At 49.1% G+C, this 24558-nt stretch overlaps 3 protein-coding genes across 3 annotated transcripts; 2 read left to right on the top strand and 1 right to left on the bottom strand.

Annotated features, from left to right (window-relative positions):
• Positions 1–283: 283 nt before the first annotated feature.
• Positions 284–2091, top strand: LOC122393559. The gene is made up of 3 exons (XM_043389738.1): positions 284–433; positions 875–1149; positions 1737–2091. The coding sequence occupies exons 1-3, from the start codon at positions 314–316 to the stop codon at positions 2089–2091; spliced, it is 750 nt and encodes a 249-aa protein (XP_043245673.1). The 5' UTR covers positions 284–313.
• Positions 2092–3765: 1674 nt separating this feature from the next.
• Positions 3766–17249, bottom strand: LOC122393574 (glutamate receptor ionotropic, kainate 4-like). Its single transcript, XM_043389754.1, has 7 exons — positions 17155–17249; positions 15029–15223; positions 13590–13788; positions 12284–12487; positions 7926–8080; positions 7247–7518; positions 3766–4380 (listed from the first exon to the last, which is right to left on the bottom strand). The coding sequence occupies exons 1-7, from the start codon at positions 17233–17235 to the stop codon at positions 4098–4100; spliced, it is 1389 nt and encodes a 462-aa protein (XP_043245689.1). The 5' UTR covers positions 17236–17249; the 3' UTR covers positions 3766–4097.
• Positions 17250–21017: 3768 nt separating this feature from the next.
• LOC122393558 (MFS-type transporter SLC18B1-like) lies at positions 21018–22145 on the top strand. Its single transcript, XM_043389736.1, has one exon. The coding sequence runs from the start codon at positions 21018–21020 to the stop codon at positions 22143–22145; it is 1128 nt and encodes a 375-aa protein (XP_043245671.1).
• Positions 22146–24558: the final 2413 nt, after the last annotated feature.

Raw genomic sequence — 24558 nt, 5'->3', positions numbered from 1 at the left:
AGGCGTGCTGTCTCCTCTCTCTCTCTCTCTCTCTCTCTCTCTCTCTCTCTCTCTCTCTCTCTCTCTCTCTCTCTCTCTCTCTCTCTCTCTCTCTCTCTCTCTCTCTCTCTCTCTCTCTCTCTCTCTCTCTCTCTCTCTCTCTTTCTCTTTCTCTCTCTCTCTCTCTCTCTCTCTCCTCTCACTCTCTCTCCCTCTCTCTCTCTCTCTCTCTCTCTCTCTCTCTCTCTCTCTCTCTCTCTCTCTCTCTCTCTCTCTCTCTCTCTCTCTCCCTGTCTCAGGTATTTTGATCAGTATCAACTACACGGCCAACCTGATGTCCTACCTAACCGTTAGTCGGCCGGAAGCTCCCATCAGCAGCTTGGAGGAGTTTATTGCTAACGAGGACTGGACGCTGGTAATGGAGGAAGGCTACGGCAGTGTTGGAGATTGGGCAGTAAGTCGCAGATACTTTGTGAATCAGACAGATAGTAGTGGTTAAACGGTCCAATATGGTGTTATTTTCTTGTTATCTGTTAGTGGCAGCGCTCTGGTTATCCGTGCATTCTACAAGCGTAACTTTACTCTGATGTGTTGTATAAGAATTGACTTCACAATACCACATTTGACTTCATTTGGACTCGGCTTTGACCTCAGACCTGAGACCAATGTTATTTGTTATAGAAAAACATTAAGCCTCAGTGCGTTTTATTTCTGATTCTGAGCTGAGCAGCCAAAAGGGAGCAGAAGAACGCATTTATGTACTTTGACATGCGTGGTTACCAGGGGCTCTTTTATTTGGCTCGATTTTTATTTGCAGCCAATGGCTCGATATTATTATGGCCCCTGGACTCTGACCTGACCTGACCTGATGTTTGACCAATGACCCTGCCCGCAGCGCAACAGTACGCCGGCCCGGCGCGACCTCTACCGTCTGATCACAGAACGGAGCCGCTTCGCGCCCCTCGACGGCACGGTGGAAAACATGCTCCGCGCCACCCAGCCGCGCACGTTGGTGCTCTATGATCTGAAGCTCATTTTCCACCGTGTCGGATCGGAGGCGTGTCGGCTCGTTCAGCTGCCGAGCGAGGAGCTGCCCGAGGAGTGGACGGTGCCGGAGTACCTGGTGCTCAGGAAGGGCCTCGGACACCTCCGGGACAGGATGAACCACGTGTGAGTGGGGGACTAGGGGGGGGGGGGTAGGGGGGAGAGTTAGAATCACGACGACATCGAACGCTCTACGGGCAAAGGGGCCGATTTTTTGCAATAGTATGTAGAATTCTATATCGTGAATTTTATGTATTATATGTATATGTACAATAACACGGAACAAAAATGATAGACGAACGCGTTTCGGCTAAATCGCCGTCACCAGCGTCTAAAAGGAGAAAAAAGTTCTCCTTTTAGACGCTGATGACGGCGATTTAGCCGAAACGCGTTCGTCTATCATTTTTGTTCCGTGTTATTATACTTGTCTCAGCTGAAATACAATGTATATGTACTTACACATAGCAGCATATCGAAAAATTTTAATTGACTTGAGTGACTACGTGGGCGATGTATTATAAAAATAATTTACTTTATTACATTTTTCTCTGTTAACCTCACCAGTCGCCACCCATGTCATTGATGAGTTAATGCCTTTGCCCTTTCCCTCACTGCGTGCTGTCAGTCTGCTGCGACTGTCTCTGAGCGTCTATCATGACAGTGCTATGACCGGTACCCGGCGGTACCTCCCTCCCCACATCGTGTGTCCACAGTCTGCAGCGTCTGCTGCAGTCCGGCGCCGTGGACCGCCTGCGGCGCCGCTGGTTCGGCCACGGCCGCCGCCTCTGCGCCGCCGTGGCCGCCGTGCGGCCGCTGACGCTGGCCGACCTGGCCGCCGTGCTGGCCGTCACGCCGCTGGCCGCCGCCGCCGGCTGCCTGCTGCTGGGCGTGGAGCTGATGGTCAGGCGGCTCAGCAGACGGCGGGACCAGCAGCGGCGGCAGGGGACCGCGGACAGCGCCGCCAGAGGGAGGGCCGGGGCTGCAGCCGGCGCCGCCCGAGCCAGGAGAGCGCGCAGTCTGCCCTCCATCTTCAGCTGCTGTGAGAGGCAGCTCAACACCAAATGCTGAGGCCGAGCACAGAGCGCCGGCCCAGTGGTGACCTCAGCACCAGTGTTAGTCTTCACAATGTGAGCGTTATCTTAGCGCACCGGTTCTGTTATTGAGACGGAGATAAAGATGTATCGATGATTAATTGTTTATGCACATTTGAGCAGGCCATCTACTTGTGGCATGAATACAATAGACGCACCACCTATATTTTTTAACCCGCGCCCGGCTGGGGGTCCTGGATTTCCACGCCCTGCTGGGGGGGGGGGGTTTGAACACCCCCCCCTTCTAACTCGGCTCCTGGGCCACGTAGCGATACGCGGAAGGCGGCGTTCGAAAGAGTGCCAAAAATAATGACGAAATCACTTCGGTCACTTTTTTGGTCAGGTCAAAGGTCAGGTCACCAGAGGTCATTAAAGGCAAAATTTCGCCGATTTTCAGGTCGAATGTCGACAATTTCCAGGAAGCCAACGCATAACTCGGGAACCAAAGCGCCGCGAGCTAAAGCGCCGCGGAAAAGCGCATTCGATAGCCCTATTAACGCCCTTTCTGAATAATTCTCTCAGATTTGACCTAACGTCAACGGTTTTGCCTGCAGGGGGCAAAAACTGCAAAAATAGCCGATTTTTTCGGAAACAGTTTTTCTGCAATAATTTTTGACCCAAGCCTTGTACGAGCTTACTTTTACCGGCATCGTGTTCCTCTCGTCAAGACGCATCGAATGAACTATAACTTGACCTTGAAAGGTCAACTTGAAAATTTGACCTCAGGTCAAGGTCATGACCTGACCGGAAAAGGTCGTTTTCCATATCAGTCGATCCGTATCGTCGAGCTGAACACATCTAAGGCGTTTTCACCGCTCTAGCATGCCTCTATCAAAAGCTATTTGCGAAAAAACTGTTAGACACCATTCGTGACCTGAGATGACCTCAGGGGCATAAATAGGGGTCATGGACACCATTTTCATGTTCAGTGTGCTTAAACCACTTGTAATTCAGTGTTTGGGAGTGTTTACAATGTCTTTTGTCGAAAAGAGGCGCATTTCAATTTTCTCCCATTGACTTATAATGGGGAGGTCGCAAAATTGACCTGACCTTCGGTCACCGATATCAAAATTCTGAGATATACATTTTATAGATACTGTTACCCTTATCAAGCGCTGAAAGTTTCAAAGCGATCGGTCACTTGGTGTAGCAATGGCAGACATTGAAACTTTTTATGAGGTGAGGTCACTTCAAGTGACCTGGTGACCTGACCTTGAATGACCTTGGCCTGAAATTTTCACAACATGTGTAGAATTGATGCGTAATAAGGTGTACCAAAAACGGCGGCGCGGAGCGCCGCCGTTTTTGAGATATTTGCGAAAAACCACAAAGGGGGTGTTCACACACCCCCCCCCCCCAGCAGGGCGCGGCTTAAGTAGCTTGCCAATCGCCCTCATTTTGCTGTAAACGCCGCTTATCTTTTGTGATGAATGCCATCTGTGCACTTGTGGTTGTAATTCAATGCTGAGAAACGTACAATGCTTAGAATTCTGAAAATGTTTTTTGCATTTTGATCATTCTGTAAAGAAATGAAACTTATATAAGTAGCTCAGTTATGTTACAACAAGCAAATAAACTTTATTTACACTATTATTTAGTTTTGCCATATTGGATCACCCCCGTGAACCAGCATCTAAACAGACGAAAGGATGTGATTTTCAGGTATATTTGTTATCAGACGAAAATAATGATGAGTTAGGCAATCACCTAAGGACATAAAAACTATGAAGCACGGTCATAGATACTATACTATGCTATGAAGGTACAGACCCCGTCAGTAGCACCCCTTTCGCCGCTTCAATAGCCGTGGTCAGTTGGCCACCAGGTGTCGGGGCAATCGACCTAGGGGGCAGGGCGACCCCGTTCAATCACAATGTCTCTGCAACCAGTGTTTTACATTTTCTTCTCTCACATGTTATGCATGTAATACAAACTAATCGGTCGACTCAAGCATCACAAAAAGTGTCCGTCTTCAGTTTGCCCCTACCACTCCCTACCCCGGACGCTGTCGCAGACCTCCCCCTCCCCCAGAGCCCCCTGCCGCCGCTGCTGGTCCCGCCGTCTGCTCAGCCGCCTGACCAGCAGCTCCACGCCCAGCAGCAGGCAGCCGGCGGCGGCGGCCAGCGGCGTGACCGCCAGCACGGCGGCCAGGTCGGCCAGCGTCAGCGGCCGCACGGCGGCCACGGCGGCGCAGAGGCGGCGGCCGTGGCCGAACCAGCGGCGCCGCAGGCGGTCCACGGCGCCGGACTGCAGCAGACGCTGCAGACTGTGGACACACGATGTGGGGAGAGACGTCACTGCTGGCATATCAATTACGTGGTTGGCGACACGTGTTTAACAACGTGTTTAACAGCGTGTTTAACGTGTAAACAACGTGTTTAACATGTAGTTTATCTTCATTACTTAGTCCGCAGTTACCTGGGCGTTACGCTGTGTGATGAGCCTTTTGGTATGCGTCGATAAATGCATTTTACTTTGGTTGTAAGCGTGAAGTACGTTTCATCATTCATGTTCTAGTTCAAACATCACAATAGAGACACAAATCCAAAACCTTGAGATGAGACTGGAGTCGATGAAGAGATGGTTGTCCATCCAATAGGCCTCAGTCAAAACGGTTCGACACCCCGGTTGCCTAAAATATGAAAATCATAGCGCTACCCTAATTCATGAGCTTGCTGCAACAGAGAAAATATTTGATACAACATAATGCTCACGGCCCATATGCCTAGACTATTTTATGGTTATATGATGATTTTTAGAGCCAATGATGCATTTTGTACATGCAGTCGCACCTTGCAATACTTATCGTACTCACTAAACTGGGTGTTTGCAAAGTTACTGCATTGTAGCTTTGCGTGCCATCTGCTGTTTGGAATGCCAGCAAACGTGCTATGAACCTAACACCGATCAGCTAGGCCACTTTGATATGGCGGAGCCGACAGTACCATCGCATACCACTCGTTTCGTAAAGGTCTCATTGCAATTTTAAGCTTCGTGTATAAACAAGATAGAATCGGCCGTGCGGGAAAGCGCAGTCGTTAACTTTACAGCGCCGGATTATTATTTGGCAGTTTTATAGCTTGAGCGCAATGTCGTTTCGCAGACTTAGCTAGTAAACAATGCGCTGAGTGTCATTTCATTGTACGGTGCCCTGGCCAATGGTCGCCTCAGTGGGGTCGGGGAGGGGGCAGGGGGAGGGGTTTGATTGTGTCCCAAGGCCAGGTCCCAGGACCAACAATCTGTGCTAATGGATGTGGTGCGGGTCTGTTTGGAAGAGCGGCTTTCATTGTCATGTCATTTGAAATTGATTTGCTCTTTCAACCCTGATAGGTATATAGTGATTGTGAAATTTAATAAACCAATTTATATGTTAAATTCGTATGCAAGTTGCAATAAAAATGAATCAGTGCTCTGTTTTAGGTTTATCGCCAATCTATCATTAATTAGCGATTTATCTGAAGATTGCTTCACACCGTCTTAACCCTATTCCTGGCGGGGGCGGGCCTCAGGAGCCCCCCCCCCCCTGAGGTTTTTTGGTTATTTCTCCCAAACGCGTTGAGCTAGGAAGCTCAAATTTTCTGACTTTTCCTAAAAGGCTTCTACGCAACATGTCTGAAAATTTTGAGTTGATCTGACCTCAGGTCAGGTCACCAGAGGCGGTTTGGTGACCCTACCTCAGAAAAGTTTGCAATCACGCCAGAGCTAGAGTTTTTGACCGATCAATTTCTTCTCTTCAGGCTTTAGTTAGGGTACCAGTATGTGCAATTTGTATATCTCGGAATTTTGATATCGGTGACCTAAGGTCAGGTCAATTTCGCGACCTCCCCATTATAAGTCAATGGGGGAAAAATCAACTCCCTGTTTTTACCACTAAAACGGGTCGGAATGGCCCCATATACCATACATGACTTCATATACGATCAACCTTCACTACCTTGAGGTCTGTTTTGCTGTTGGGCAGCTGTGAGGTCATGTGACGTCATCAAAGGTCACCAAAGGTTTTTGGCCAATAACTCCGTACAGGAACAAGATACAGACGCGTGGATGGTCTCATTGTGTTCAGCTCGTCAAGACGCATCGAATGATATACATGATGACCTCGAGGTCACGTGACCTGAGGTCAACCTTTGACCTTGACCTTTCGAGGTCAACATATATATCATTCGATGCGGATTGACGAGAGGATCACGATGATGCACTTACTATGGACGTCAAACCCCTTGAGACCCCACTTTTTTGCGATAATTCTTAAATGCGTCAACTCTCGTTGACAATATTCTGGCAATGTGTGTTTCAGAACCTGCCGAAACTTTTATTACTAAGGTATTTTGACGCCAAACGATTATGAAAGGTACTTCTCATTCACTCGTAATGTTAAATTTCACGGACCGAATCTGCTGTTTGGGTAGAGGCTACGCGCTCATGGGGCGGAGCCACGTAATGACGTCAGCGCTAAGCTCCGCCCTACCCCTCCGGCGCTCCTTGCCCGGCGACCGGTCACTCGCGTCTCTCGCTCCATTCAGGCTTGATGGTGGGCGGTGGCTGGTAGCGGTAGCGGGCGCTGGTAGATGACATTAAGAGCAGATGGCGCTGGTGGCGGGGCTCGAGTGTGGCCGAGCGCAAGCCTCTTCCCGGGCCTGAATTGACCTTAGCATTACGAGTGAATGAGAAGTACCTTTCATAATCGTTTGGCGTCAAAATACCTTAGAAATAAAAGTTTCGGCAGGTTCTGAAACACACATTGCCTGAATATTGTCAACGAGAGTTGACGCATTTAAAAGTTATCGCAAAAAAGTGGGGTCTCAAGGAGTTTGACGTCCATAGTAGTTTGTTCCTATCTTGACTAATTCGAAAGTTATTCGAGAAAAACTCTCTCCATATCTAGCGCCGCCATTTTGACTTTTTCGACCCCTGTGACGTCATCTTTGACCTGACCTGAAAATGACCTTAGTAAAAATTGTAGATCTTGGCCGTGCGTATCCGATGCCGTTTACTGCTTGTCGCTATCTTGCTTCGTTCTCGAGATCTCAGGGGGGGGGGGCCGAATCGGCCCCCCCCCCGCCAGTTTCTTGTCCCGGCGGAGCCCGCCAGGAATAGGGTTAAGGTTATCAATAGCCTATCTTTGGACACACAGTTTGTTCATCCTGTTTCTGAGCGCGCCCAGTCCCCTGCGCAGAACCAGGTAGTTGGGCTCCTCCCGGCGGTGGGGGTGCTTCTTCCGCAGCGGAAGCAGGTGGCACGCGTCCTCCTCCAGCCACTTGAACAGCATCGGCATGTTGTAGTAGAGGAGCGTGTTGGGCCGCGCGGCGCGCGCCATGACCTCCGGGGTGCCGTTCAGGGCGAGGAACCGCTCGCCGGTCACCACGCGACGGTATAGGTGGCGCTCACTGGCCGAGGCACTCTTCTGCAGCAGAGGAGGTGCGGATGGTTACCATGGAAACGCGACATTTCGCTGGGGAAGCGACTCGTCTGCAGAGGAGGCGCGGATGGTTACCATGGAAACATCTCATCGTTGGGAAATTGGCAACGGTACGCATGAAGGAACGTCCTTTGCAGAATGAAATATAAATTTACATGTTCAATAGAAACGCATCTACTGACTACTGGTTCAGTAGATTAACCCCAATAATATTCAATTGAAGTTTTTATTAGTCGATACACGTTCATGGTTGGTTGTTGAATTATTTAACTTTAATTGAACTGGATGATTGAACCAAAAATAATCCTTGACATTGAACAACCGGTTACAATTCAGCATACCTATCCATGCTAGTCAGAAGCAGCTATGCAGGCACCCTCCCGTCGTCTTACCGCCCAATCCCCTATGATGCCCACACCGCTCTCCATCGCGAACGTCCAGTCGTCCCGGGCGGAAAACTCGTCCAGGCTGCTGATGGGAGCCTCCGGCCGACTGACTGTCAGAAACGACATCAGGTTGGCCGTGTAGTTGATACTGATCAAAATACCTGAGGGAGAGAGAGAGAGAGAGAGAGAGAGAGAGAGAGAGAGAGAGAGAGAGAGAGAGAGAGAGAGAGAGAGAGAGAGAGAGAGAGAGAGAGAGAGAGAGAGAGAGAGAGAGAGAGACTGCTCACTGCTCAGTCGATTGGATCTCTGAGCACGAGTTCGTATTCGGAAGCCTTCGATGTGGTCTCCAATCGGAAAGCAAGTTAATATGGCACATTAGAATGATATCTCTAGACAGATAATTCATTTCAAAACCGTTTCTTTAGAAGTGCTGTAATATCCACAAAATGCAAACATCAATCTCCTCTCTTTCCGTTTTGTCTGTCTACAAGTCGCTCGCCAGGACTGCTGCGCCGGCAGGCCTTTGTGCATTGCGGCACAGTATGATTCAGGCGGTCGACATCCCTGACATCTAGCGAGCGTTCTGAGAACTACACACCAAGCCCTGCGGCACAGCATGTATCAGGCGCTTGAAACTGGTGACATCTAGCGGCTGTTGTTGCGACTATTCTCGGGCTGTGACCGTGATACACCCGAGTGAAACTTTCGCTAAGCGACCCTCATCTCATCGGGCATCTATTTACACATAAACAGTGAAATTTTATTTTAACACGCGCAGTGGAACGAGGGGGGGGCGGATTTCGCCCACCCCTCCTGTTTTTCGCCAATAACTCACGCCGCAAACCTAATATTAATGTGAAATTTTGGCTACCTGTCCAGAATTGAATTGCGGATCTTCTCGTGCAAGAAATAAGAAAATTGGTTCGCAACTTTTCTAGTAATAGCGGTGTAAAGTCAAACATCGCGGCGGCCGGCGCTAGCCGTTACGCGCCGCCTGAATTGTACCGGGTGTCCCAAAAGTAAGGTCATGATTTAAAACTTAAATATCTCGAGAAGCAAGAGTCCGAATCACTTCCAATTTTAACACGTGCAAGGTACATCCATAAAATTATTTTCTTGCATGCTTAAACCATTTTTGATCATAACTACACCGAGCAGTAGGCATAAAACTGAGAAGGTCGAAATTCAACTCTTAGAGAGGGTCCGTCATTAAAACAAAGGGTAAATACCGCCCAGTTTTCGGCCCTAAGCAGACCCTAGCAGCTCGCCCTATCTCTGAACTCATGCATAGTTTCGCCTCAACCGGTAAAACGTCAGAAAAAAGGTATAATGTACGCACAGGGCATGTATACTTAGCCACCTGTGCTTCGAGGTCATGAGGACGACAGCGGGAATCGGGTGTCAGTAAATCAAGATAGGTGGCCGAGAGTCCTCCCAGTGGTTCTTCCGCTCGTCGCAACGCAGCTGTGCCGACACCATCAGCCAGCAGTGGTTTCAGCAGGATGGAGACTATGCTTGCACCGTCCTGAAGATCATGCAATTGTCTCCGAGAGTGGATGTGAGATCCCGTAATTTTCAGTCAGGGCAACGCCATTGAATGGCCTCCGCGGTCACCTGACGTTACACCTTCATATTTTTATTCTCTGGATACACAACAGAAAGATTGTCTTTTAGGACAACCCAACGAGCCGGGAAGAACTAAAGGATGATCCCTTCGAGCAAACATAGGCGGCATCTCACCAGAGAATCGCTCCAGAATAGTGGAGGAAGTCAAACGTAGTCTATTCATGCACGCGGCCCGAAATGGTAGCCATGTAGAAAAGCAGCAAATGTGGGGCTACGAGCCAATGTATTGACTCATATGTATGTCAGAATAAAAATTTATAAAATGCTCTTTCATATGATGTCCTATTTATATCTATCCATCGCGTATTTTTGGCAGTGTGGCCAAAACAAATGATGACCTTACTTTTGGGACACCCTGTACACTGTGCCGGGGCGGGACGGTTCCGTCTTTACATCGCGCTCCTTACCGCTGATTATATTCGATTCGCGTCAAATTTGGTGAGAAGACTAAGAAATGTACAGGCAATCTTATGGGCGAAGAATTTTGAAAATCGGCCGGTAAAAACTTGAGTTATGAGTGTGCAAACACAAAATTGTGACTGCCGCTTTTCCCGCGTCGGCCGATCCCGCTTCAGTCTGCGACATCTCACCCTTAGCAGGCCTCTAACTGCCATATTTATTATTTGATTAACTAGAAATTCACCATACACACTCACAAATGTCTGTTCTTTCGTATAGCGAAAGAAAAAAGGAAATCGGCCGGTAACTTTTGAGTTATCGGCGTGTAAACGCAAAAAAGTCGCCCATATGGCAGATTTGACCACATTTGACCTCATTTGACCTTGAATATATTGACCTAGGGTCATAAAATTCACACACAACAGAGTTCCCTATAACCCCCACCTACCCTCCAAATTTCGTCTTACTAGCTCCACTGGGAGCTGAGATCTTAGGGGGGGGCGCCATCCGCCACCCCCTTCCACTGGGCGTAGTACTCGCAACCCTTCCACTGCGCGTGTTAATACTGTTAGATGATATGGGTGTTGTTTATTATTGTGCAGTTACACAATGTGCACTGTGAAGTCAATTGTTATAAACATTTTTGTATTCTGCGTGTGACAAGAGTTTGAGGGAATCCGGAGCGCAATTCCAACTCGCCCGTATAGCGCCTTGCGGTCAGCATCGCTCATTTTAACCCGCGCCGTGCTGGGGGGGGGCGTTTTTACGCCCCCCCCCCCTCAGGTTTTTCGCGAATATCTCAAAAACGGCGGCGCGCAGCGCCGCCGTTTTTGGTACACGTGTTCCTACATCATTTCCGCACATGTTGTGAAAATTTCAGACCTAGGCCGTTCAAGGTCAGGTCACCAGGTCACGTCAAGTGACCTTACCTCAGAAAAAGTTCAAAGGCTCGCTATAGCTACACCGACTGAACGATCACTTTGAAACTTTCAGCGATTGATATGAGTAACAGTATGTATAAAATGTATATCTCGGATTTTTGATATCTGTGACCTAAGGTCAGGTCAATTTTGCGACCTCTCCATTATAAGTCAATGGGAGAAAATTGAAATGCGCCTCTTTTGGACGAATATCGTTCAAAACGCTCTCAAACATCGGTTCATAGGTAAACATGACACACTGAATAGGAAAAATGCACCTGTGACCCCTCTGTGTGCCCCTGAGGTCATCTCAGGTCATGAACGGTCGCCAGCAGTTTTTTGGCTATAACTTTTGATAGAGACGTGCTAGAGCGGTGAAAACACGTCAGATGTGTTCAGCTCGACGATACGGATCGACTGATATGCAACATGACCCTTTTCGGTCAGGTCATGACCTTGACCTGAGGTCAAATTTTCAAAATGACCTTTCAAGGTCAACAAATAGTTCATTCGACGCGTCTCGACGAGAGGAACACGATGCTGGCAAAAGTAATGTCATGGCGCTTATGAGTCAAAAGTTATTGACGAAAAAACATTTTTCGTAAAAACGGCTATTTTTGGAGTTTTTGCCCTCTGGAGGCTAAACCGTTGACCTGAGGTCAAATCTGAGAACATTACTCAGAAAGGTCTGTAAAAGGGCTATCGAATGCGCTTTTCCGCGGCGCTGTAGCTCTATCGGTTCCCGAGATAGCCGTTGGCAGTTTCCAAAATGTTGAAATAGTCAACATTTTACCTTTGGTGACCTCTGGTGACCTGACCTTTGACCTGACCCAAAAAATGACCGAAGTGTTTTCGTCCTTATTTTTGACGCTCTTTCGATTGCCGCTTACCGCGTGTCGCTACGTGGCCCAGGAGCCGAGTTAGATGGGGGGGGCGTGAAAACGCCCCCCCCCCCCCCCAGCACTCGGCGGAAAGTTCAGGCCACCAGCACGGCGCGGGTTAACGGGCCAAGCCAGCAAACATGGCCATTGTACGCGTGACGACTGCTTTGAATAATTAATCGTGCTTGCTATAGTGTCGAGAATGGCGACCTCCACACATTGTTCATAGGCATTTATATGCCGTCTCACCGCTGGAATAAAAGTTCACGGCTCATGAGCGGGTGCTGTGTAGCCCGTAGTGATTTGTGAATCGTCTATCGCTGCAGTAGTGTGTCCCTGACGGCTCAGATTGTCGGTGAATCAGCGTTTAAATGGCTCAGTAAGTGCCTTTGTGTCCGGGGGCGCAACGCTGGTCAGTGCTAGAAACGGCCGCCGCATACCGCGCCATTTTGTAGCTGTATATCGTAACCTAGGACACGAGCTCAGAGACAATTCAGCTGAACATCGTGAGGGAGGACACGATGGTTCTCGGACTGACCCAGGACCCAGCTGGAGATGGTGACGGTCCGTGCCGAGAGGCAGGCCGGCAGAACGGACCAGCCCTGGCCGGTGACGGTCATGAAGATGGCCAGGACGCTGGAGCCCAGAGAGAACTGGCGGCACGTGCTCTCCGTCTCCCCGCGGCCCCGATTGAGACGGACCGTCAGCGTCAGGCCCACAGACAGCACCAGCATACTCAGCACTGCAGAACATGAACGGTAAATCACCAACAGCACCAGGATGCTCAGCACTGCAGAACATGAACGGTAAATCACCAACAGCACCAGGATGCTCAGCACTGCAGAACATGGACGGTAAATAACCAACAGCACCAGGATACTCAGCACTGCAGAATATGAACGGTAAATCACCAACAGCACCAGGATGCTCAGCACAGGAAACGGAAACAAGGACAGCAGATGAGAATTGTAATACTTGAAATATAAAAGTGAAAAAATGTGTGTCAGCACTTCCAAGACAAAATTACCGGTCAAGAAAGTCTCTGCGATTGTAAAACTGCAGCCAACATCGAGCATGTCAACAGTCGTGATGTGTCATCGTAACAGCCACATCATGTAAAACCTCACAAATCAGTGAATTTCTGCTTATTCCCACATCGTCGCAGATCATTCGAAGACTGTCCTGCGTCTTGTTTTGCATTTTTACCAGCTACAAGTCTCTAGTATGTGAATTCTGTATGCGCTTATGCAACATTTCATCAAGCTAATGGCGTGAAAAGCCACTCCTTTTCTTATTCATTCAGCTGTCATTCGCTATACTCATGGCGCACTGTGGTGAAGTGTCGTTTATGCTGGCCGGAACTACAGAAGCACATAAAAGAACGTGTGTTTGCGACGCCATATACATTCGAGGGCTTGTTTTCTTTAATTCAACATTTGCACAAAGGAGGAAAATCATGTTTGATGACTATCAAAGACTCAGTACATGTGAAGCGACACATGACTGAGAGCATGCGTTATTTATTTATTATCTTTTTGCCTGGACATGCAGTTTATTGGCGGTGTTTGCTGCTGTTTAGTGGTGTTTCTATTGACCCGAGTTTTATATGTCTTTGTGTTCGCATTGATATGTGTTGGTCAGTTTTGGTTAGTATTTGTATTAGCCGGTGTTTGCTGGTGCTTGTATTGGCCATTATTTGTCAGTGTTTGTCAGTGTTTGTGTTCGTCATTCCCGCAGTGTCAGCCAGACGTGCGTTGCAGCGGCCGCAGCAAAGAGGTTCACAAGTGTTTGTCGCTGTTTGTTGATGTTTGTGGGTATTTGTCGCGGTTTGTGTTGTCACTCACGGAGCAGGAGCCAGACGTTCGTGTGCAGCGGCCGCAGCAGTGAGGAGAACACGTCGCCGCTCAGCTGCGGCGCGTCCCGCTCGCCGGCGCGAAGGAAGAAGTCGTAGCTGGCGCTGAAGACGGGCACCATGTCCAGGTACTCGAGGACGGCGGCCCGGTCCCGCCGGTAGTGCAGCCACGAGAGCGCCACGTCCGCGCGCTGAACGAGGGGGGCACCCGGGATGACATGAACACGCGCTGTCAGAATGGCATGCACAAGCTCTGAGACTGACATCCTTCACTAACACGATCTCAGACACATGTTCTTCCAGTTCCATGTACACATTGCGCATGTTCAGTCAGATAGATGAATCGCTGGAAAAGCATCACAGAATGTCACAGCGTCGCACCAAACAAAATGTCGCGCATTGTAACAAATCCTCAACAGTGAGACCGAGACACCCATGCGATGTCGAAACATGTATTAGCCACCTTGCAGGTCATCTGTTATTCATACCAGACCAGACCCACTGCGTGTTGTATAATGATCGCTCTCGGACACTCAGACAGTTTTAACGGTGACACTTTCGGTCTATAAATAATTCAGAGTACACGGACTACGGAGATTAAGGCTGGTTCGGTAGCCGATGTCACTATTCAGCGCTGCTAATGTATGTAAGACTTCGTTCATTTTTTTCAAAGCAACGGTCACCGGCTGATCACTAAGTGGTCACCTAAGGCCCTAAATAAGAGCCCCATTGGGGTTGAAATGAATGAAACCACTCACTTTTGATGGATTAGGAGCCTGGCAATCTGTCCGTTACAGTGAATATGACCGTCTTATTTATAACATCAAATTATCTTGCAGCCTATGTCATCAAGTCATCTTTGCAGGTGCTCATTTAAACCGTAGACATGTGAAACGCTTACACATTTAAATAAACAGAGTTAAAAAACAGGGGTTTCAGTTACAGGAATGGACTGACCCTGTGAGACTGTGATCATGTGGGACTGTGACCATGTGCGACTGTGATCCTGTGTTACTGTGACCCTGTGGGACTGTGACCATGTGGGACTGTGACCCTGTGCGACTGTGATCCTGTGGGACTGTGACCCTGTGGGACTGTGACCCTGTGGGACTGTGATCATGTGGGACTGTGAGGTCGGAGCTCAACACCGTCTACCCACCTGGTACACCACCTGCTGCGCTGAATACCCACCTGGTACACTACCCTCTGCTCTGAATACCCACCCTCTGCTCTGAATACCCACCTGGCTGACCACCTCCCCCACCATGCCCGTCCAGGTGCCGTACCCTCTGCTCTGAATACCCACCTGGTACACCACCTCTGCTCTGAATACCCACCTGGCTGACCACCTCCCCGACCATGCCCGTCCAGGTGCCGTACCCTCTGCTCTGAATACCCACCTGATACACCACCTCTGCTCTGAGTACCCACCTGGCTGACCACCTCCCCCACCATGCCCGTCCAGGTGCCGTTGGTCAGCAGGGCGCCGAATCCGCCGGGCGAGGGGGGCAGCATGCGGTACGTCACGTTCAGTTCGCGGCACATGACGTCCCACAGGTCCAGCAGGTAGCCGCTGTAGTTATAGCGGCCCTCACCTATCTTCTCGACATAGAGGAACGGAGGGTCCTGGAAAAAATCATTTTTTTTTTGTTGTACCTAAAGCTTGTTTAAAACAACTATAACAAGCAAAAATATACAGAAAAGCCAGCTGTAAACAAACAGCCTCCAGGCCTCTGAGTTCTGACAGTCCACCAGACTTAAAGGAAATAGTTCACTTTTTAACATGGGTTTTGAACTGGAATAGCAGTTCCGTAGCCTGGGCTGAGACGAGCATAAATCAGGAGCTTTTACAGCCCAACGATCACCCTAGGCAAAGATATTCTATTTCTCGTCCCGAAAAAGGTGTCTTGCGTTGAGGATGTGTGCCTTGCATATATTCGCATCCAGTATGAAAAGAGCATGGGTACCGAAAATTCTTCAGAAACTAGAGAAATTATCTACGAGAACTCTAGAGAAATTCTCGTACTGATAAATAAGGACATTCAGCAGCAGCAGATCGCCCAAATGCCGGTGGCCGCGATCATTTCTCTAGTTTCTGAAGAATTTTCGGGACCCATGCTCTTTTCATACTGGATCGCCTGTGCCTTACAGAAACTGAAAAGTTCTTCTTATTATCAAAATATAGAAAATAATCTTTTGTTATAAATAGGTTTTATTTTCTTTGCTGATCATTTTGAACATAAAAAATCATAAATCCATTGCAAAAAAAATAATTTCGTGAAAGTGAACTATTTCCTTTAACCCGCGCCCCACTGGGGGTGGGGGGGGGCTATTCATAGCCCCCCTCCCGTTTTTCTGCAATTACTTCCAAACCACTTGACGTATCGACGCCAAACTTTCAGTACCTACCTTCGGCTGCATCAATTTGACACCTTGTGTCAAAATTTGAACTTCGTAGCTGCCATAGGTCGGCCGAAAATGACGTCAGAGTGACGTCATGTTCGGCCGATTTCGACGCAAAACATTGAACCACGGCAATCGCTCTCAAGAGCTTAGTTTTTAAGCTAGATCCAATTTCTTTGCATGTAAGGACTCAGAATTAATTGCGCTATCAAACTGCTATCTCGGATTTTCAAAATTTGGAAAATTTCGAAAATTTTATATAATAATATTCAAAACTTATATTTTTTTATTTGTTTCAAAAAGTTTTTGACTTTTCGAAAACCCCGGAATATATGTGACAAAACGTATGCTTATGACTAACTCTAGCAAGTTTTAGCTAAATATCTTCAAAAATGGCCAAGTTATACGCATTATTGCAAAAAATTCACAATTATTTATTTTTCAAATCAATTTTTCAGTACGCATTTGACATCGTACACCAATATAAATAGCACCATCGTGCTCCTGAGCTCAAACTGCATCGATATCTTTTTGTTGAAAAATTTTAACTTCAAAATTTGACCTTTTTTGACCTGAAAGTGACCTGACCTAAGCTAAATTCGACTCAAAATGACCTCGAATGACACAGACGACATCAAATTCGAAATCTACGGCCTAAATGGACAATAAATCATGTGTCACGTGACCGACGCATGATATAATATTTCCGTGACCTGTGATTTACCTGACCCTGACCTGAATATCAAAGTAAAAGTTTGGTACCCTCAAGGTATTCAGAGCATCTGTTCACGAGTGTGGAAACCAAAAATGAGCCTGATCTGGCTTGTAAGACGGCGGCCAGAGCCCAAAATGTGAACAAGCCGAAATGCTAATAATTTTTACTTTGACCTGACCTGTGACGTCATCGGTGACCTCGAGGTCAATGAAATTAGGTTTCGCTCATCAGTTTTTCCGGGGCTATCAGACGCCATTCGAATTTTGACGATCGGCCCAGTAGTTTCGGAGTTAGGAGGGGGGCTATGGAGAGCCCCCCAGTAGGGCGTGTTATACGCAGACCCCAGTGGGTCGCGGGTTAACTGGTCGATAAGCTGAAAAAGCAGCCTCAGTAAAAGCAACAAGACGCAGCCAATGTAAATGACTCTCGGTAAACTCACGTGGAAGTTGGCGATCTTTAGCTCTTCGGTGTACACGTCTGAAAAGTTCCCGAGACGGACCAGCGATCCGACGCGCTCCATGGCTCATGTCAGACTGATGGCGTCTGGAACCCTGTGGTCGGTGTCGCCCTGTGATGTACGGATAGATGGTGTTTTATCGACGATACCAAGTCATGTGAGAAAACGTGAACACGCAGCTGCAACTTGTATCCCTAGCCATGTAATATAGCTTACCTCAGGCAACTAACAGGGGTAGAGCCATCACATTCATATCATCACTCGCTCTGTATCTGAGACAAATCGTTTAATTATATTTGCTTTCTTTCCTCCCTCCTTGTATTTATGTAGGTAGTGACTCTACTTTCTCAATTCCTATATAGAAACGGACCTTATTCTGAGTCAAAGCGCAAATATTGTCATTTACATAATCTACGAAATAAACGCAGACGGCACACATGACACCCTCCTCACTACCATTCACTGTGTCTCAGTTGTGACCCTTCCAACACAGTATCTTCAATTACCTACCATTCACCGTGGCCCAGTGACAGCCCAGAGATATCACACACGCACACACGCGCACACACACAGTGTGCTCACGGTGCGGCCTGCGCCGGTCGACTGGGGCCGTGAGGTGGGGTGTCGCCGGCTCGACCGGCTCGGCCGGGCCTGACACACGGTGGCTATGGCAGTCATGTTGGGACCATGCACAACGTCCGAGCTTTGTGTCATTCATAGGTGTAGCAACGTATCTCTTTGGTGAAGGATACCTTTCACCAAAGTTTCAGATTGGTGAAGGATCCTTCACCAATCTTGGACAATGCAAGGGAGGGTCTTCACCTACCTATGCTTAGAACTACTGGATTCGACGGTTGATCAAATGTCTGTTTTTCCGCGCCCGGCTGGGGGTCCTGGATTTCCACGCCCTGCTGGGGGGGGGGGGTGTTTGAACACCCCCCCCCCTCCTTCTAACTCGGCTCCTGGGCCACGTAGCGATACGCGGAAGGCGGCGTTCGAAAGAGCGCCAAAAATAATGACGAAATCACTTCGGTCACTTTTTTGATCAGGTCAAAGGTCAGGTCACCAGAGGTCATTAAAGGCAAAATTTCGCCGATTTTCAGGTCGAATGTCGACAATTTCCAAGAAGCCAACGCATAGCTCGGGAACCAATAGAGCTACAGCGCCACGGAAAAGCGCATTCGATAGCCCTATTAACGCCCTTTCTGAGTAATCCTATCAGATTTGACATAACGTCAACGGTTTTGCCTGCAGGGGGCAAAAACTGCCAAAATAGACGATTTTTCGGGAACAGTTTTTCTGCAATAACTTTTGACTCAAGCCTTGCACGAGCTTTCTTTTACCGACATCGTGTTCCTCTTGTCAAGACGCATCGAATGAACTATAATTTGACATTGAAAGTTCAACTTAAAAATTTGACCTCTGGTCAAGGTCGTGATTTGACCGGACATTGTCATGTTGCATATTAGTGGATCTGTATCGTCGAGCTGAACATATATGTATAAGACGTTTTCATCGCTCTAGCATGCCTCTTTCAAAAGTTAGTCGCAAAAAACTGTTAGATACCATTCGTGACCTGAGATGACCTTAGGGGCATAAACGGGTCACGGGTGCCGTTTTCATGTTCAGTGTGTCAAAGTTACTTGTAATTTAGTGTTTGAGAGTGTTTAGAATGACTTTCGTCCGAAAAGACGGTTTTGAATTTTCTCCCATTGACTTATAATACCTAGAGAAGTCGCAAAATTGACCCGACCTTAGGTCACCGATATGAAAATTCTGAATTTTGTACATACTGTTGCACTTATCAATTGCTGAAAGCTTCAAAGCGATCCGTCACTTGGTGTAGCTATGGCATACATTGAAACATTTTATGATGTGTTTATGAGGTGAGGTCACTTGTAGCGGCCTGGTGACCTGACCTTGAAGGACCCTGGTCTGAAATTTTCACAAAATGTATAAAATTGATAGATGATAAGGTGCCGCCGTTTTTCAGATATCCGCGAAAAACCGCAGGGGGGTGGGTGTTCAAAAACCTCCCCCCCCCCCTCCCAGCAGGGCGCGGGTTAACACACTTTGACCATTTGCCCCAGTAGTCAAAATTCCTTAGCCGAGGCCCTGATTTACATCTTGCTGTCATGGCAAGATGCACAATTCAATTTTAGGTAGGCATTGACAATTTGACGTTAATGGGATGATAGTAAGATATCTGCGAAAAACAAGGGGTTGGCGAAATTCGCCCCCCCCCCCCCCCCCCCGCTTGCACTGTGCGTGTTGGTTGGCACGGTCCAGGTCCTGTCCCTTTTCATAAGGTTCAGGTGGCATCCTTCACCAATATTTTTGGCGCTCCTACACCCATGGTGTCATTCACATATTGATTTTCACAACCTGCACGGCAGTGCATTCATAAACTTATCCACACCACATAATGGGCTAGCATCCGTTTTAAGTTTGGTCGAGGCTTTGCTCGCTGTTTGTTTCAGGCCCTTTTAACTCCTTGCTTAGCAACTGTTCAAAGCTCTTTGTCCATGAAATATCGAAATAATACGGTGACGAAGTCGCGCGCGCCGGTTGATTCTCTGGTAAATGCGGCCTCGCTGCAGTGACGGTGGACTGAAAGTCGGAACAAAGCTGACCTCTCCACAGTGACGGCGGGTGATGCACTTACCTAATGAGCTGCGCTGGCACCTCCGGCCAACCGGTGCAACGCTAGGCGTGAAGCATTCATATGACGTGCGTTTGATTGGCAGCGCTCTAAGGCCCTTTGGTTGGAAGCAAAAGACGGCTAATGTAGGTCTGATGCATGTTTTGTCGACATTGAGGAAGCCTCTTTTTGCCAAATTGTAATACAATTGCTGACAATATTCTCTTATTCAAGCCACCACGACCGTAATGACGATTTGCTACTATGAATATCCATGAATTTGTACTCGTATTGTCTCATTGTCTAGCGATCGGGGAATTTTTTCTCTGATTTGGGAGTCATTCTGATTTCTTATCGAGCGATGAACATTTAGGTATATACCTACTGGCTTGAACTATTTCGCTTTTATGTAGAAAACGAGTTTGTGCCCTTTTCCAACATCAATAGCACTTCAAATAACTGTTCGTCACCCTGTACGATTGATATGCATTATGCGGCCCTCTGACGCGACCACGTGTGTCGCGGCCGGTCGGCAGTCCCGGCCCCTGACCAGCCGCCATGAGACGCTCAGTTGGCAGAGCGAGCTCAGCGCGGGCGGATGGGTTATAGGTGCGAGAAGGTCGTGTGAGTGCGGCGCTGAGTGTGGAAATGCCTATATTGGTGAGAGTAGCTGGCAGGTAAAGCAAATAGACAATAGCGCCAGCTTGATCATTCATCTTCATGAGTGACGAAACGATATCAAAGAAAACGAGTCGAAATCATTAAAATATTTGCAAGTTTTCCTTTCGTCTTTGAGAACCCGAAGACAAAGTGGCATGTCCATGAGGCTGGAAGTAGCATCTTTAGTGTGATAATAAGCCAGTTTCAGCGCTGAACTTAATGAAATATTACTAACGGACACAGTTATGGCGTTAGTGATGTGAGCAAACAAGACACAGTCAACTAGCGAAACATTGGGTATTCAAATAACGTTAGGTTGTGACACCGGTCGCACCGACTGAATAAAACAATGACGACAGCGCTCGAAGACGGCAATCAGATAAATGGATCCACAGATAACAGCGAAAACACAAACGGAGACTGCAGAAGGAACTCCAGTGATGGAGAACCACCACCGCCAGTAGCTGGTAAAACGGACAGCCAGACTTACCAGACATTCGAAAGCGCCGAGCTCCCGCCGCTGACGCTGACTCAGAAGAAGACGATGGCGGCGCTGACACTGGTGAGCCTGCTGAACGGCTCGCTGACGGCCGTGATGATCCCGTTCTTCCCGGCGGAGGCGGCCGACCGCGGACTCTCCCAGACCGCTATCAGCGCCGTCTTCAGCTGCTACGCGCTGGCCAAGCTGGTGCTGAGCCCGGCGGTGGGCCGGGTGGCGCCCGCGGTCGGCGTCACGCGGCTCTACACGCTCGGCCTGGCCGCCGCCGGCACCTCAACGGTGGTGTTTGGCGCGCTGCAGCACATCGCCGAGCCGCGCCTGTTCGCGGCCGGCTGCCTGCTGGCGCGGCTGGTCGAGGCGGCCGGCACGGCGGCCGTCTCTGGCTGCGCGCTCACCATCATCGCCAGTCAGTTCGGGCCGCGCACGAGCCGCGCGGTGGCGCTGCGCAGCGCCGCCTCCTCGGTGGGCCTGTCGGTGGGGCCGGCCATCGGCAGCGGCCTGTACACGCTGGGCGGGTTCTCACTGCCCTTCTACGTCACCGGCGGAACCCTGCTGGTGATGGCCGCTCTGATCCACCGGCTGCTGCCTCCGCTGGAGAACTGCGAGCGCCAGTCCATCCCCTACGTCACCATGGTGCGCACCTTCTGCAGGAGCCCGCAGAACTGGCTCTGTATGCTGAACGTCTTCATGACCCCCTTCATCGTCGTCACGTTCGACACGTCGCTGGCGCCGTACGCTGGCCGCGCGCTCGGCGTCACGCCCTCCACGCTGGGACTCTACTTCACCGTCGCCACGACTGCGTACGCGCTCACGGCCTACGTGTGGGCGCGTGTGGCCGAGAGCGCGCGCCGTCCGCACGTGTTCATCGGTCTGGGCCTGCTGGTGGTGTCAGCCAGCCTGCTGCTGGCGCCGCCGTCGCCGCTGCTGGTCGGTCTCCAGCCGCGCTGGTGGCTGCTCGGCCTGGGCATGGTGCTGATGGAGGCGGCGCTCGGCGGCGGCTACATTCCCTCGTTCCAGCTGATGCTGACGGCGGGGCGCCGCGTCGGACTGGAGGACGGCCTGGTCACCCAGGCCTTTGTGTCGAGTGTGCTGAGCACGTCGTTCGCGCTGGGCAGTGTGGTCGGCCCGCCGCTCGGCGGGGTGGTGGTGGACTGGAGCGGGTTCACCCGGTGATGATGACAGGACTGGCGGGACTCACCCTGATCGCCGCGCTGCTCAACGCTGGGTTCGCGCTGTTGGCCGGGAGTCGGCGGGAGGAAAAGGTGGGAAGCAGTAACGCCGTGAGGAGCCGGCGGGAGGAAAAGGTGGGAATCACTAACGCAGCAGCGAGTGTCACAGAGGACACCGAGACCAGCACCGATACGGACGGTTCGGTCCAACGAGGGACCAGTGGGTGTGTGAGGGAGTGCAGTTGATATGTTGTCACGCTTGAATGCTGTGTTGTATGTGACTTTTCGTAAGGAGAGAACAGCGGATGTTTGGCGACATCGATTTCATATTTTTCTTTTAATAGAAATTAAAACAGATGCAATCCCCGTCTACTGGCTGAGATAATCATCCCGCGCCGTGCTGGTGGCCTGAGTTTTCCGTGTCGTGGTGGGGGGGGGGGAGGAACGTTTTCACGCCTCCTCCGTCTAACTCGGCTCCGCCCCTGGGCCACGTATGTAGAAGCACGCGGTAAGCGGTATACAAAGAGAGTAAAAAATAGGATGACGAAAACGCTTTTGTCATTTTCTTTTAGCTCAGGTATGGCTCAGGCCAAAAGTCAGATCGCCAGAGTTCATCAAGTGTCAAATTTAGTCCATTTCAACTGCTTCGGGAACTGCAAACGGCTTACCTACTTGAATCAGAAGAGCTTTCAGGACCGCGGAAAAGCGCATTTGATAGCCCTATTACATACTTTTCTGATTATTGTTCTCAGATTTGACCTCAGGTCAACGGTTAAGCCTTCAGAGGGCAAAGCTCTAAAAATAGTTAGGTAGCCGTTTTCAGGTTTTGGTAATACCTAACTTTTGACTCAAGAGAGCCACGCTATTAGCCTTCGCCCTGGTGGGGGGGGGGCCATTTTGGCCCCCCCCCCTGTGGTTTTTCAGCGATAACTCAGAAACCACTTGAGTTAGCGCCCTGAAACTTTGTATAGCTGTTTATTCAACATTTTTACATCATGTCCTTTTTTTGGGGGTTCGGGTCAGGTCAGGTCAGGTCACAAGGTCACCAAAACTGACACCACCTCTAAAAAAGTTCAAAGCTCTCTCAAAGGCACAGCTTTTATCCGATCGATGTAAAATTTACAGTACTTGAAGATGTCACCCAGCTCTACAAAATGGCTATCTCGGATTTTTTATAAATGTGACCTAAGGTCAGGTCAGGTCATCGCTGCTCCCCATTATAAGTCAATGGGAGAATCGAAAAGTAGTTGTTTTTCAGCTAAATCGGGCGTGATTGTTCCTATATTTCGTTATTGAAGTGTCTTGGGTCAGCAAATCACAGCCCATGTGAAACCATTTGCTTGTGACCTCGCTGAGGTCACGCTAGGTCATCTCCCTGGTCACCAGAGGTCACCAGCGGTTTTTCTGCACTTACTTGTTATTGAATAGAGATAGAGACTCCGTTCGACGTTTATCGTGTTTGTCTCGTCAATGCGGATCGAATGATATGCAGCATGACCTATTTCGGTAAGGTCATGACCTTGACCTGAGGTCAAATTTTCAAAATGACCTTTCGAGGTCAAACTATATATCATTCGACGCGTCTCGACGAGCCAAGCACGATGGTGCATGAATCGTTTCTCTATTTTCTCGTGAATGCATGCTATAGTTAAAAACATTTTCAACGAAATTTGCCAAGTTGACCTTGCATGACCTCTGTAGGCCAAACCGTTGAGCTGAGGTCAAATCTGACGAACCTTGGCGAAAGAGCTTGAAAAGAGCTATCGATTGCTTTTTTCCGCGGCTCTCTAGCTCTTCTAGTTTCCGAGCTACAGCGGAATATGTCCGGCAACACCGAAAACACTGAAATTTGACCTATGATGACCTCTAGCGACCTCAATATTGACCTTAGCGAAAAAATGACCGAAATACTTTCGAACGTACTTGTTATGGGCTTTCGTTTGCTTTTTTCCGCGTCTTCCTAGCCCTCTTCGTTTTCGAGTTAGACGGGGGGGGTCATTTTGGCCCCCCCCACCAGGGCGAAGGTGGCTCAGACCCACACCAGGGCGCGGGTTAGTTTTGCCAGTATTGTGTTCCTGTCGTCGAGACGCGTCGAATGAACAATACGTTGACCTTGAAGGGTCATTTTGAAAATGTGACCTCAGGTCAAGGTCATGACCTGACTGGAAAGGGTCATGTTGCATATCAGTCGATCCGTATCGTCGAGCTGAACACATCTGGCGTGTTTTCACCGCTCTAGCACGTCTCCGATTCAGTGTGTTATTTTTACCTATTATGTGATGTTTGAGTGGGTTTTGAACGACATTCGTCGAAAAGAGGCGCGTTTCAATTTTTCTCACATTGACTTAGGCATAATGAAGAGGTTGCAAATTTGATCTGACGTTAGGTCACAGATATAAAAATCCGAGATACCTATG

Source organism: Amphibalanus amphitrite, unplaced genomic scaffold, assembly GCF_019059575.1.
Source record: "Amphibalanus amphitrite isolate SeventyFive unplaced genomic scaffold, NRLGWU_Aamphi_draft 000542F_arrow, whole genome shotgun sequence".
Lineage (NCBI taxonomy): Eukaryota > Metazoa > Arthropoda > Thecostraca > Balanomorpha > Balanidae > Amphibalanus > Amphibalanus amphitrite.
The sequence above is the reverse complement of the archived record's forward strand: the minus strand, read 5'-3'. Positions and strand labels throughout refer to the sequence as shown.